Source organism: Nansenia antarctica (genome assembly GCF_963989245.1).
Source record: "Nansenia antarctica genome assembly, chromosome: 14".
Lineage (NCBI taxonomy): Eukaryota > Metazoa > Chordata > Actinopteri > Argentiniformes > Microstomatidae > Nansenia > Nansenia antarctica.
This window is the reverse complement of record NC_137684.1, coordinates 7,580,933-7,595,932: the sequence shown is the minus strand read 5'-3', so window position 1 is coordinate 7,595,932 and position 15,000 is coordinate 7,580,933. Positions and strand designations below refer to the sequence as shown.

At 48.4% G+C, this 15,000-nt stretch overlaps 1 protein-coding gene across 1 annotated transcript in view; it reads right to left on the bottom strand.

Annotated features, from left to right (window-relative positions):
* Positions 1–15,000, bottom strand: part of b4galnt4a (beta-1,4-N-acetyl-galactosaminyl transferase 4a) — a gene marked incomplete at both ends in the record, with an annotated part of 347,224 nt that overhangs the window by 113,038 nt on the left and 219,186 nt on the right. The window contains 2 exons of the mRNA XM_080544549.1: positions 10,133–10,233; positions 14,445–14,535. Of these exons, the coding sequence (XP_080400675.1) occupies positions 10,133–10,233; positions 14,445–14,535 (192 nt within the window). The remainder of the gene's footprint in view (positions 1–10,132; positions 10,234–14,444; positions 14,536–15,000) is intronic.

Here is a 15,000-nt window from a genome sequence, read left to right as displayed (position 1 = left end):
CTGTAAAGAACCACCAGGGCTAACCTAAAGCGCGGCATCAAAGAGGCCAAGGCAGACCACAGAGAGAAGATTGAGGAATGCTTCCTGAGCAACGACTCCAGGCGGATGTGGCAGGGGGTTCAGCACATGACAAACTTCAGAGCCAACAGGCTCACAGCCGCAGAGGACGACCCCCTGCTGGCGGGAAAGCTGAACACCTTCTACGCCCGGTTCGACGAGGGGCGAACGGAGGTAACCACAACACAAACACCACTCTCTCCAGCTCTCAGCAGCCTCACCCTCACAGAGCATGAAGTGAGACGAGTGCTGAAGGCGGTGGACCCCAGGAAAGCCTCGGGGCCGGATGGCGTCCTGGGACGGGTGCTGAGGGACTGCGCCGACCAGCTGGCCGGGGTTTTCACCAACATCTTCAACCAGTCCCTGTCCCAGGCCACCATCCCACCCTGCCTGAAAACCTCAACTATCATCCCAGTCCCGAAGAAAAGCACGGTGAGCTGCCTAAACGACTACCGCCCGGTGGCACTCACACCAATCATCATGAAGTGCTTCGAGAAACTAGTCCGGGCCCACATACTCACACGCCTCCCGCCCAACCTGGATCCATACCAGTTCGCCTACAGAGCCCACAGGTCCACAGAGGACGCCATCGCGACGACTCTCCACGCCACTCTATCCCACCTGGAGAGGGGAAACAGCTACGCGAGACTGCTCTTTGTGGACTTCAGCTCCGCCTTCAACACCATCCTTCCAGACAGGCTAGTGACCAAACTACTAGACCTGGGTCTATCACACTCTATATGTGCATGGATCAAGGACTTCCTGACCGACCGCCCCCAGAGGGTGCGGGTGGGCCCCCACACCTCCACAGCCCTCAGACTCAGCAAGTGTCAGTCTCGTAAGGGAAAGTGGCTACGGGGGCAGAGAGCAATTACACTTCCCTTCATTCCCTCTCCTTCTATCTCTTCTATCCCCTTTTCTTTTCTTTTTTTAACCCGCATTTTTTTAATGCGTCGCACGGGGACTTTGCACTGTGGTCCCGGGTGCCCTGCGTGCGCGTGTTCTGACTATGGCGCACGAGGGTCATCTGGGCATAGTGAAGCTCAAACAGCGCTGTCTGGACCTGGTGTGGTGGCCAGGGATTGACAGAGACATTGAAGCCCTGGTTAGGGACTGCTCTGCCTGCCTGGTGAGTGGAAAGACTGGACACCAGGCTCCCCCACCTCTGCAACCTCTGGCCTGGCCCTCTCAGCCCTGGGAGCACCTGCAGCTAGACATCTGTGGGGAGATCCATGGAGTTCCTCACCACTAATGCTTTTTGGTGGTTGTTTATGACCTGCATTCCAAGCTTACCACTACGGGCTCGGTGACCTCTCAGGTCATTGTGGACTTCCTGGACTCTCTCTTTGCCCGCTGGGGGCTGCCAAAGACTATTACAACTGACAACGGCCCCCAACTGATCTCTGCAGAGTTCACCTCCTACCTGGAGAGTAAGGGCATCCGCAACATCCGTACAGCCTATTACCATCCCCAGGCCAACGGGGGGGTGGAACGCTTTAATCAGTCATTGAAAAATGGACTTAGAGCGCATCTTGCCCAAGGGTGTTCATTCAAACAGGCCATTCGCACACTCTACTGCATTATAGAGCCACGCAACACTCGGCGACGGGTGTCTCCCCAGCGTTCCTCATGCTGATGTGTGTGTGTGTAGGGACTAGGGAGTGAGTGACCAGGCCTCCAGACTGACCAGCGTCTTGTCTGCTGTCCTATCGACCACACCTCCTCCACACAGTATCCATTTCCCCAGAACTGTGTGTGTGTGTGTGGGTGTGTTGGTGTGAGCAGGCTGTAAGAATTTCTAGCCTTCGTTTGGGACAGAAAATCAATACCCTCCCCCTTATATGTCACCCACCAATGCTTCTCCACACACACACACACACACACACACACACACACACACACACACACACACCCACACACACACACACAGTGATTAAAGGGAACCCTGGTTATTAAGACATGTAGGCCTTACTACGTTCTAATTGCCATCTCCTACTAAAGTATGTTGGTAGAAAGACATAAAATATGTTCATTATGTTAAAAATCCGTAATCCGTACTTTGGTTGCTGGTTGCTTTTAGCCTACTGGTCGCAGGTCGCTAGCTATGTTTTCTGTCCAGCGTCTTTTCAATTTGAACCCAAGCGCAACTTAAGCGAGGAGGACAGCAGAGAAGACATTACCCAAAATGTTGATCAACATTCAGACGATCAGGTGAGGAGGCGAGTGGGACATAATCGCTGGTGTTGTTGTTTACATCCATAATTACCAGACCACACACGTCAGCTGGCCTCTGTACTGCTGCATCTGACATGTCTATATCCTATATGCTGCATCTGACATGTATATATCCTATATGCTGCATCTGACATGTATATATCCTATATGCTGCATCTGACATGTATATATCCTATTATGCTGCATCTGACATGTATATATCCTATATGCTGCATCTGACATGTATATATCCTATATGCTGCATCTGACATGTATATATCCTATATGCTGCATCTGACATGTCTATATCCTATATGCTGCATCTGACATGTATATATCCTATATGCTGCATCTGACATGTATATATCCTATATGCTGCATCTGACATGTCTATATCCTATATGCTGCATCTGACATGTATATATCCTATATGCTGCATCTGACATGTCTATATCCTATTATGCTGCATCTGACATGTATATATCCTATATGCTGCATCTGACATGTCTATATCCGTCTATCTGACATGTCTATATCCTATTATGCTGCATCTGACATGTCTATATCCTATTATGCTGCATCTGACATGTATATATCCTATATGCTGCATCTGACATGTATATATCCTATATGCTGCATCTAACATGTCTGTATCCTATATGCTGCATCTGACATGTCTATATCCTATATGCTGCATCTGACATGTCTATATCCGTCTATCTGACATGTCTATATCCGTCTGAGTCATCTGACATGTCTATATCCGTCTGACATGTCTATATCCGTCTGAGTCATCTGACATGTCTATATCCGTCTGACATGTCTATATCCGTCTGAGCACTTACAGACTGCTGACCTGGCGGACTGTCCGGCTCCTCCATGGTCAGGGTAGGGTTAGGGTGTCTGCTGGTGGTGTTGTGTTAGTGCTGCTACATCCTCCTAGCTAGAGAGCATCCAAAGTATCCTGTTTTCGCCGTTTCCTGACGCGCTCTTCGCTCGCTACCCGAGGTCGTTTAGACTCCTAACGGCATCTGTGAGCTCTTTCATTAGCATTGGTCGATTAAACGCCTCGAATGCATCTTCGGAAAAGTGGCGAAAACAAAGACGCACATCTTTAGGCAGTTGGGTTCGTCCACATGCATCTTCCCACTGCTTTCTCCTCTTCTTATCGGTAGGAAAGCTGTGCACACTTATATCACTCCCCATGTTCCCTTTCGCCTGATAGCTCCAACCAAACGCAACACAATGTGGCATTGTATATGTGGCACGTTATATCCACTGCAGGTCAGGAAAGATACCAGCAATACAAGTTGCAACCCTGTGACATCACTACTGCGCTACTGCAGTAATATGGCGATCTAAAAATATGGATTACAGATTGAGGATTTTTAACATAATGAACATATTTCATGTCTTTCTACCAACATACATTTAGTAGGAGATGGCAATTAGAGCGTATTAAGACCTACATAATTAACCCTTAATAACCAGGGTTCCCTTTAAGGTCACAGCAGGGCCAATGGAGCTTCCATCAGAGAGATAGGAGGCAGGTTTACTACTGCTACTTAATGCTCAGTACCACTAGCTCTATCTTCCCCCGTAGATTATTGAAGAATCATCTCTTCAGGCTACATCTTAAGTGTCCCTCCTAAAGACCTCCTCCTCCCCACTATCCCTCCTGTACTGTTTCTCTACTAGAACTGTTTGTATGTATAAAGGGCGAGTGTAATTCTTCCTTCTTCTAGCATTGTAGCTAACTGGTTTTGGCATAGATTACTATTTCTTATATGATGATTGATGGATAGACGATTCACTAACAAATGTGTTTGTTGTAAGTCGCTTTGGATAAAGGCGTCTGGTAAATGTCTACAAAATGTAAAATATCAAATATAAACATGCTGTGTGCACTTAGCCTGCTTAGCCTTGGGAAGACCAGGTAGTAGTCATCCCCGAGCACCCCTCCCCCCCTGCCTGTACTAACTGGTGTAGGTGAGGCCTTGGGGCGGCAGGTGAGGTCCTTGCGGGAGGGAGGGTGGGGGTGGGTGTGGGTAATCGTAGCTATTCCTGTTCTCACTCTGGTAACACACTGTACAGACTGTCTCATCAGTCACCAAGGACAAAACCATCCCCACTCCTGATCGTCCTGCCCAGACCTCCCCACTCCACTCAGCATTCCAGAACGCCTACGGAATGCTGACTGCGGTCTCCACGGAGACAAACCGCGGAGAACGTTGCGGATCACTGCCTCGCGTCCTCACAGAGGTCAATGGTCGATGACGCGTGTTTCCTGCGCGGTGTACCATGCAGAGAGGAAGGCTTTGGCGCTCATTAAGAATATCTGAGAGTATATCTGAGTTCGATTTTGAACACACACACACACACACACACACACACACACACACACACACTCATACACACATACACACTCATACATACACACGCACACACACACACACACACATACACGCGCACACACACAGATACACACACACACGCACGCACACACACACACACACACACACACTCATACACACACACACACACACACACACACACACACACTCATACATACACACACACACACACTACACACACACACTCATACACACACACTCATAATTACACACACACACACACACACACACACACACTCTTATGGGTATACTGTAGGTGGTGGCAGTATGTGGAACAGAGGAGGAGGACTGGTCTGCTGCCATCCCTCAGTCTGTTCCAAGCATTCCAATGAGCCGTCCCACCTCCACCAGCCTCCACCAGCCTCCCCCTGGGAAATACAGCCAAGATGTGTTTCTACTCCTTCACCGCCTCCTCTGATGTTGCATGTTGAAGGTCCAGAAAGGTCAGCACACTCAGTGATACTGTGCAAGAACACTGCAGGACACCTACTCTGGTTGTGTGAGTGCATTTCACCCTATATCTATATGTATATCTAGATCTATATAATAATAATAATAATTACTTTATTTGTATAGCGCTTTTCCTGCAAACGTTGCAGCTCAAAGTACAGTGATGCAATACATGATATAGGTATTGACGTGTTAATGACTGTCTGCTGAGCTGATGGAGATGGTGATCTGACTGCTCCCAGATCAGCTGACTGATCCCGACCCACAGGAGCATCATATAATTTCCTACTTGAGATGACACTTATTTAATACGGGGGGAGGCTAGCGGAGGTAGAAATCGGAGGCTGGGCTCATTGTAAATGCATGGAAGGGTCTACCCCGGTCTAATAACTTTGCTCTTTCTATATGAGGGAAGAAAATCTCACTTTCGTGCCCTCTCTCTCTCTCTCTCTCTCTCTCTCTCTCTCTCTCTCTCTCTCTCTCTCTCTCTCTCTCTCTCTCTCTCTCTCTCTCTCTCTCTCTCTCTCTCTCTCTCTCTCCATCCCTACCTCTCTCTCTCTCTCTCTCTCTCCCTCTACATATATATGAATACATATTTCTTCATTTCTGAGTATTTCCAGGAAGCAGGAAGAGGGCAGACGGAGCATAAAGGAGGACGTTTCTTATTTTAATATCATTAAAAGGGCGATCCGTCCCTAAACCCGGGGAGCGGTGTGGCCCCTGCTGCCAGTCTCTTGGTTGACATTAGAAGGATCCCTCTCCATGGTTACCCTCTCCATGGTTACCTCCTCCCCTGTGATTAACCGGACCCTGTTCCTCCACCGGCAGACATTTCAAATGTCACATCAATATTCGTAGCGGGGCTAATTAATCTCAGTTCCGAGAGAAGAACCGTGGTGATATCTGGCGTTCCGTTCGGAATACAGATTCTGATTCCTTCAAAGTCGGGCATGGATGGAAACCTTTTGAATTTCCAAAATATTTTTTGTTTTTAGTTTATTAGTTTCTGAATATCGACGCGGAAATAAAGAACATGGAGCATATCTGAGTTAGATTGTGAACACACACACACACACACACATGGTAATCTTAATCCTTATCCATAACCTAACCCTTCACCTCAATCTTTACTCTTCACCAAACCCCTGACTTCAACGCTAATCCAAGACCAGATCTCTTGTGTAATACTGCGACCTTTCCAGCATGGTCATCTCACCACTATCCTTTCCAGCACGGTCATCTCACCACTATCCTTTCCAGCACGGTCATCTCACCACTACAGCTACTACCACGTTCATACAGGGTGTGAACCTGGGGAGCCCGGTGGAGGTAGAGATCGGAGGACAGGCTCATTGTAATGCATGGAATCTAATCGAATGACGAATGGCATCAAACACACCACCGACCCTCCTTGAAGCCTGTCCTCCGATTTCTACCTCCACTGGCCTCAGGGGTGTTTGTAACGCCCTCCACCACCACCTAGGGGGCGCCAGTGGCTCCCTCAACCCCGTCTGTCCCTGTCTGTCTGTTCGTGCTGTGTGTGGGTGTGGCCAGGCTCCGGTTTCCCATCATCCTCTGCCACCTGTTCGTCTGCACCCACACATCCTCTACCTCATCACTAGCGGTATCTAAACCCCTGGCTTACCGGCCACTCATGGCCAGATTGTTGTTTCGACTCGCTAGGATTATTCTGCGGATCGCAATCCTAATCTACCAGGCCCACCTGCCAGCCCGCCCACCTGCCTGTCTCAATGCCCTGCCTGCCTGCCTGCCTGCCTGCCTGCCTGCCTGCTGCCTGCCTGCCTGCCTGTCTCTCTGTCTGTCTGTCTGTCTGCCTGTCTGTCTGTCTGTCTGCATGTCTGTCTGTCTGTCTGCCTGTCTGTCTGCCTGTCTGCCTGCCCTGCCTGCTGCCTGCCTGCCCTGTCTGTCTGCCTGCCTGCCTGCCTGCCTGCCTGCCTGTCTGTCTGCCTGCCTGTCTGCCTGCCTGCCCGCCTGCCTGCTGCCTCCCCTGTCTGTCTGTCTGCCTGCCTGCCTGCCTGCCTGCCTGCCTGCCTGCCTGCCTGTCTGCCTGCCTGCCTGCCTGCTGCCTGCTGCCTGCCTGTCTGCCTGTCTGCCTGTCTGCCTGCCTGTCTACCTGTCTGCCTGTCCTGCCTGCCTGTCTACCTGCCTGCCTGTCTGCCTGTCCTGCCTGCCTGTCTGTCTGCCTGTCCTGCCTGCCTGTCTGCCTGCCTGTCTGTCTGCCTGCCTGCCTGTTTGCCTGTCCTGCCTGCCTGCCTCCACCATCTATGCTTCCTAGTCCCACTATGTTACCCCCCTCATTAAACATATCATTTACATTTGACGCGTTCTGTCTCAGTGTTCCGTGCCTGGGTTCCGTAGCTTAAACCTTAACAGTGTTAGGGGAGGTCACAGGCAGGCTGGGGGGTTTGACCTCGGTGTTAGAGGAGTTGACCCCTGGCTCTGTTTGAGCTTTATCTCGGGTGTTAGAGGGTTTTTAGAGTTTAGGTCTCAGGAGGTGAGAAGCTGCTTAGCAGGGACAACTAAGGTCAACTGCATTCCAGGGTTTCCACCCTGCTGCTTTACAGATAGAGACAAATGGATAGATATAGATATATATTGTAAAAATACAAAATAAAACCAATAGACACTTGGGACTTTGTTTACAGTAGGTAAGATTTAACACTAGAACAGCCATGAGTAAAGAAAAATGTTATATCTTTGCACTCGATCAAATTTCAGGACCCTCCTTTCATGACTTTTCCTAGATATGTGCGTTCTACCACCCAGTATCCTTACATTTTCAAAATCACATCAGGATAAGCTAATGTAAAGCTATTTTGACGTTTTTCTGTGTAGGAAGCAGGCTAATTTACAAGCAGCCAACTAGTGGTCGTTGTGTGTAAATAGCAGCTTGAGCATTGTAAAGAGGGGCTCTTTTAGTAGGTAAAAAGAGCTGTTCTAGTGTTAACATCCTCCAGCCTGACTCTGATCACCCCGGTCAAGCCAGCCAGAGGAGGAGTTGTACAGTCTTATTGATACTAATAAACTGATAGATAGAAAAAGATCTGAAAATAAGAGAGGAGGTGAAGCAGGGGAGGAGAGGAGACGCCTGATAATAACCTCCTCTGAGGACAGGATGTGCTATTGTCCGTCCAGGAAGTACACACACACCATCAGACCACTGTGTTTGCCAAAACACTGTGTTCAATCCATACTAATTAAATAACTGCAATAACTAGTTTATCTCCACTGCTGATGGAACGAGCTGCCCACTGCTGTCAGGACTGCAGAGTCACTACCTATCTTTTCCGCCGTCAATTGATGATCCATCTCTTCAGGCTACATCTTAACTATCCCTCCTAAAGACCTCTTCATCATTTCTACCGCCCTGTAGTTTATCTACTCACCTTTAATACTAGAACACAGGAAAACTGCAAAATAGCTTTATACTAGCTTATCCTGATGTGATTTTGAAAATGTAAGGATACTGGGTGGTAGAACGCACATATCTAGTAAAAGTCATAAAAGGAGGGTCCTGAAATTTGATCGAGTCCAAAGATATAACATTTGTTTTACTCACAGGGTCAAATGACCCAACCCATGGCTGTTCTGGTGTTAAGGCATGGCCCTTGCTTACCTCACTGGCCTACTCCAACCCTACACCTCCGATCCTCCGATGCTGATCTCCTCGTCATACCCCACACTAGGCGTCACACACTTGGTGACCGTGCCTTTTCTGTTGCTGCACCCAAGCTGTGGTGGGACACCCTTCCACCAGCCATCCAATGCTTTGACACTCTCAACACATTCAAGACCAGACTCAAGACGCATCTGTTCAGACCTGCCTTCCTGCATGGCATGGTCCTGACTAACACTATTAACACTAACCCTTCCTACAGCATAGCATGGTCCTGACTAACACTATTAACCCTTCCTACAGCATGGCATGGTCCTGACTAACACTATTAACCCTTCCTACAGCATGGCCTGCTGCCTTTTTGTTTGTTGTGTTTGTTTTTGTTGTTTGCTGTCCTGCTTCTATTATTTTCTGTATAGTGTCTGTGAGTTTGAGAAAGGTGCTTTTAAAGAACATTTTAGAAAGGAAGAATAAAATAATTTAAAAAAAGAAAGATGGAAGGAATTCTTCCTTCTTCCTGCCAATGGCCCCTGGCCCTAGCATAGATTAGACATTTTCTTGTGAGGACTGATGGACAGATGATTCACTTACTTAGACAAATGTACTTGTCTTGTACTTGACAAATGTTGCAATGCGCTTTTTTTAAAGGTGTCTGCTAAATGTAAAAAATGTAAATGAACATCTCCAAGAACCAACAAACAATATACCAACCTCAGGCATCAATCGATGTTACCTCGACGTGGTAACGACCTCTTGGGTAAAAACCAGTTGGGTGTTGGTGTTGGGGGGGGTGTATCTGAAAGTAGTTACTTCGCTAGCTACTTTCAAGGTAAGAATGTTTCAGCTCAACAGATGGCATCCTAACTGCGCCTGCTCGCTGTCACGAACATGGCTCCGTGACCGCCCCTCCGCCCACCTGACCGCCCCTCCGCCCACCTGAGTGCCACTCGGCCCACCTGAGACAGACGAGACGGTGGTTCTTCACCCGTTACCGCCGACACATTGTTTGAGTTTGGACCTGCGTCTGTCTCACAGAGGCTGAATATGGAGCAGAGACCCTGGAGTCCAATTAAACCAACCAATGTAGTCACTGTTCAGAAGTGGGATGGATGAAGTCTGATTGAAGTATGATGAAGTGGCCAGTGCGTGTGTGTGTGTGTGCGTGTGTGTGTGCGTGTGCGTGTGCGTGTGCGCGTGCGCGTGCGCGTGTGTGTGTGTTTGTGTGTGTGTCTGTGTGTCTGTGTGCGTGCATCTGTGTGTATGTGAGTGAGTGCGTGCGTGCGTGCATATGTGTGTGTGTGTGTGTGTGTGTGTGTGTGTGTGTGTGTGTGACAGCTGAGCGGTGTGTGTTGGTGCTTACCCGGCCCACGTAGACCAGCAGCCTGGCGTTCAGAGGGCTCTCGTCCGGGCTCAGCCACAGCTCTGAGTTATCATCTGACGACACTGCAAACTGGAAGTCACCTGCAGGAACACACTCACAATATCAGACAGGTGTGAGTGTGTGTGTGTGTGTGTGTGGGTGTGCCTATGTGTGTGCGTGTGTGTGTGTGTGTGTGTGTGGGTGTGAGTGTGTGCCTATGTAATTTAATAATTAATAATTTTGCCATTTAGCAGACGCTTTTAATCCAAAGCGATTTACAATTACGAATTACAGGGACATTCCCCCTGGAGTAACTGAGGGCTAAGTGCCTTACTCAAGGGCACACTAGTAGTGGTGTGGTTTCAGGCGGGTTTTGAACTCACAACCTTCCGATCACAAGTCCAACTCACTATCCACTAGACCAGTGGTTCCCAACCGGGGGTACGCGGACCCCTATGGGTACGTGAGGGGATTGCAGGGGGTACCTGGAAAGATTTGGAATTATAATTTATTTCCCCTTCCAATTTTTTTAATAAATATACAAGTCATTTCATAAACCTGTTGTTAGAATGGTACGCTGCAACTGAAGTTCCTCCCCGACAGGTGATGACTGTAACACAAGTGGTAGTCACGTCACATTTAAATCATGTTCACGATCATTTTCGCATGGAAGTCAGCTAGGCCTGTCAGATGGCAACCTACCGCAAAGATGGACAGATGGCTAAAACGACCAGCTACAGTAACGGTCAAGAAAACTGAGGCAAAAAAGAAAAAAGGACCCCGCTATTATCTGGAAACATGTTTTGTGGGGATTTACATGTACATCGGCTGATCCACCACAGCCACAGTGCTTTTTCTGCGGCGAAGTCCTGGCTAATAATTCAATGAAGCCATCCCATTTACAGCGACACCAGAGCACCAAACACCTAGCAACTGTTGGTAAAACTGACGACTTTTTCAAGCGAAAACTGTCAGAGTTCAAGTCAAGTCAGGCTACACTGAAGAAAGCGGCAAGTGTGTCAAGCAAAGCACTGGAGGCGTCCTATGCTGTTTCATTACTGGTGGCTAAGTAACAAAAAAAACACATTCAATCGCCGAAGATCTGATTTTGCCTGCCGCTATGATTTTGGCTAAAACTATGCTGGACAAGAAAGCAGCTGACGCGCTCAAGTTGGTACCATTATCAAACAATACCGTCTCCCGTCGGATTGATTATGTCCATAAATATTGTCGGACAAGTGGTGGATCAAATGAAGCAAGCAGGTCAGTTCGCTTTGCAATTAGATGAAATGACCTAGGTCAGTGGGGAGGCTCAGCTGCTGGCTTTTGTGCGTTATAAAGAAGAGTCGGACATAAATGAGCATATCTTGTTTTGCAAGACGTTGCCAGGAAAGACAACTGGCGAGGAAATATTTCTGATTATTGACAGCTTCTTCAAAGACAACGAGCTGGAGTGGAAATGCTGCAGTCACATCTGTACCGATGGAGGGTAAGGTGCGTGGGCTGCTTGGGCGTGTGATGAAGGTGAACCCCCAAATTAAGTGGATGCACTGTATTATTCACCGGGAGGCACTCGCCAGCAAAAGGATGAGCCCCGAGTTAAGTGCAGTTATGGATGACGCAGTTAAGGTGATTAACTTCATTCAGTCCCGGCCAATGAACCACAGACTGTTTCAAACTCTTTGTCATGGCAGCGGGTCAGAGCATGAGCAGCTACTGCTTCACACAGACGTTCGCTGGCTGTCTCGAGGCAGTGTGTGTGTGTGTGTGTGATGAATGAATTAACCATTGAGGTGTTTGGCCAGGTGGCACATGTATTGACCAATTAGCTCATGTAGTCTAATTTTGAATGGCAGTGTTTTGAAATGGCAAACATGTGACTTTAGGTCAGATTGTTGTGTCTTAGGCAGAGAACCGTGTTTAGTGCATTTAAAAAGTGCCATTTTGAATAGCAAAATGTGTGTAAAGCAGAAAATGTGTTTAGAGTTTTGGAGACTCGAGAAGAGGTTTTGCTCTCTGTGTGTCAGTTTAAATAATTGTGCTATGCATGTCATTTTATTGTGTTAGCAATTGGAAAAAACTGTAATAGAACACATGTGCGGTGGACAGATACAGATACAGATACAGATATAGATATAGTTAAAAGTCCCAGTGCTGTTATACTGTATATCGGCACTCATGGAATGCCATGGAATGCCTCTTGTCCAATCAAATTACTTGGTCGGAACTAACTGTTGTATAATAAATGTTATATTTGCAAGTTAGTGTTTAATTGAAAATTTTTGGAAATAATCAACACGCATGAGTGAGGGGGTACTTCTGGCATGGCAAAACAGCTCAAGGGGTACACAAGACAAAAAAGGTTGGGAACCACTGCACTAGACCACCACTACCCCACAACCCTATGTGTGTGTATGTGTGTGTGGAGGACCACACTGTATCATAGAGGACCACAGTAACCATGGAGGACCACACTGTATCCATAGAGGACCACAGTGGACCATAGAGGACCACAGAGGACCATAGAGGACCACACTGTATCCACAGAGGACCACAGTAACCATAGAGGACCACACTGTAACCATAGAGGACCACTGTAACCATAGAGGACCACACTGTATCCATAGAGGACCACACTGTAACCATAGAGGACCACAGTAACCATAGAGGACCACAGTAACCATAGATGACCACACTGTAACCATAGAGGACCACTGTAACCATAGAGGACCACACTGTAACCATAGAGGACCACACTGTAACCATAGAGGACCACAGTAACCATAGAGGACCACAGTAACCATAGAGGACCACAGTAACCATAGAGGACCACACTGTAACCATAGAGGACCACAGTAACCATAGAGGACCACACTGTAACCATAGAGGACCACAGTAACCATAGAGGACCACACTGTAACCATAGAGGACCACACTGTAACCATGGAGGACCACACTGTAACCATAGACAACCACAGTAACCATAGAGGACCACACTGTAACCATAGAGGACCACACTGTAACCATAGAGGACCACAGTAACCATAGAGGACCACAGTAACCATAGAGGACCACAGTATCTATAGAGGACCACACTGTAACCATAGAGGACCACACTGTAACCATAGAGGACCACTGTAACCATAGAGGACCACACAGTAACCATAGAGGACTGTGGGGTTCTGGTGTGCATTGTGGACCCAGGTGCAGGGCAGGGCAGAGGGTAGACGGTGGACAGCGATAGTAAAGTCTCTTTACTGAGATCGGTAGTCAGGTAACGTACAAATAACGGACTTGTCTCGAAAATAAAAGGAGGAGAAAACCCAGTCTCCAAAACAGGCTGACCACAAAATACTAAATATCAAGGACAGGCTAGACTGGAAATCCACATACAGGGGGAAGCACTTCCTCAATGCCCTGCTGTGCAGAGTACACCATCAGTCAGGGGAACAGAACACTCAACATAGAGCAGGAGAAGAGGTTATCCCACAGGCAGTGCAGGGGAGTGGGGAACACAGATACACACACCCTTCCTCAAGGCCACCTGTGGCTGCCCACCTCCACCGCCACACTCTTTTCCCATCGACGTCAAATGGTAAACGGACTGCACTTATATAGCGCCTGATTCCAAAGCCCTTTACAATGGCCTCTCATTCACACACACATTCACACACCAATGGCGGCAAGCTACCATGCAAGGCGGCGGCCCGCTCATTGGGAGCAATTTGGGGTTCAGTGTCTTGCCCAAGGACACCTCGACACGTGGCCAGCCGGGGTTCGAATCGCCAATCTGCGACCTTGTTGACCATTAGAGACCAGCTCTACCTCCTGCGCCACAGCCTCCTCTACGTCACATCCCAGATCCCTTTATTTGCTTTTTTTTCTTCACATTTTCAAAGCTTAATAACTCTCTAAATTGGTGTTCGCTGCAAGTGGTGCCTTGTAGGGCGTAGGGCACTTAGCCCTGGTAGACAGAGGGCCCTTGGCTTCTGAGAGTAGTGTTGGAGGGGGAGGCATACTTGTTAGGGGCCCCTTGTGAGTGTTTGACATTTAGCTCTCTGGTTGGAGAGGGGTGCTTGACTTCTATGGAGGTCGGGCTAAGGGCCTACAAGGGTCTTGTTTTGTGTGCTCTGCGTTTACGAGCTGTACGTGTGTGTGTGTGTGTGTGCTTTTGTGTGCGTGCGTGCGTGCGTGCGTGTGTGCGTGCGTGTGTGCGTGCGTGTGTGTGCTTGCGTGTGTTTACGTGCGTGCGTGTGTGTGCTTGCGTGTGTGTGTGTGTGTGTCAGGAGTATGAAGTGGAGTCACTGCTCACCATCTCTGTAAGGGTGGATGAAGCCAAACACCCTGAGGCCGTAGTTCTTCCATTTGGGGGCCACAGCCAGCTTCTTGATGGTGGTTCTGGTCTGGAGGGGAAGAGGAGATGAGATTCAGCTTTATTGTCATTGAACACTCAAGTACTGAGGCAACCACATGGAGTTGGTGCACACGTCTCTGCCCCAGGGAGAACAGACAGACAGACAGACATGAAGGCAGACAAGCAGGCATGCAAGCAGACAGACAGGTAGGCAGAGATGCAGACAGACAGACAGACAGACAGACTGACAGACAACCAGACAGAGAGACAGACAGACAGACAAGCAGGCAGACAGACAGATAGACAGAGATGCACTCAGATAGACATACAGGCAGACAAGCAGGGAGGCAGACAAGCAGGCAGACAGACAGACAGACAAGCAGGCAGGCAGACAGGCAGACAAGGGGCCCTATTATGCACTTCATAAGTCTTAAGCAATAAGACGAGGCGGTAGATCTAAACTTAAGACGTGGAGGCGTGGTCAAGGCCACTTTGCTATTATGCGTGCGGTAGT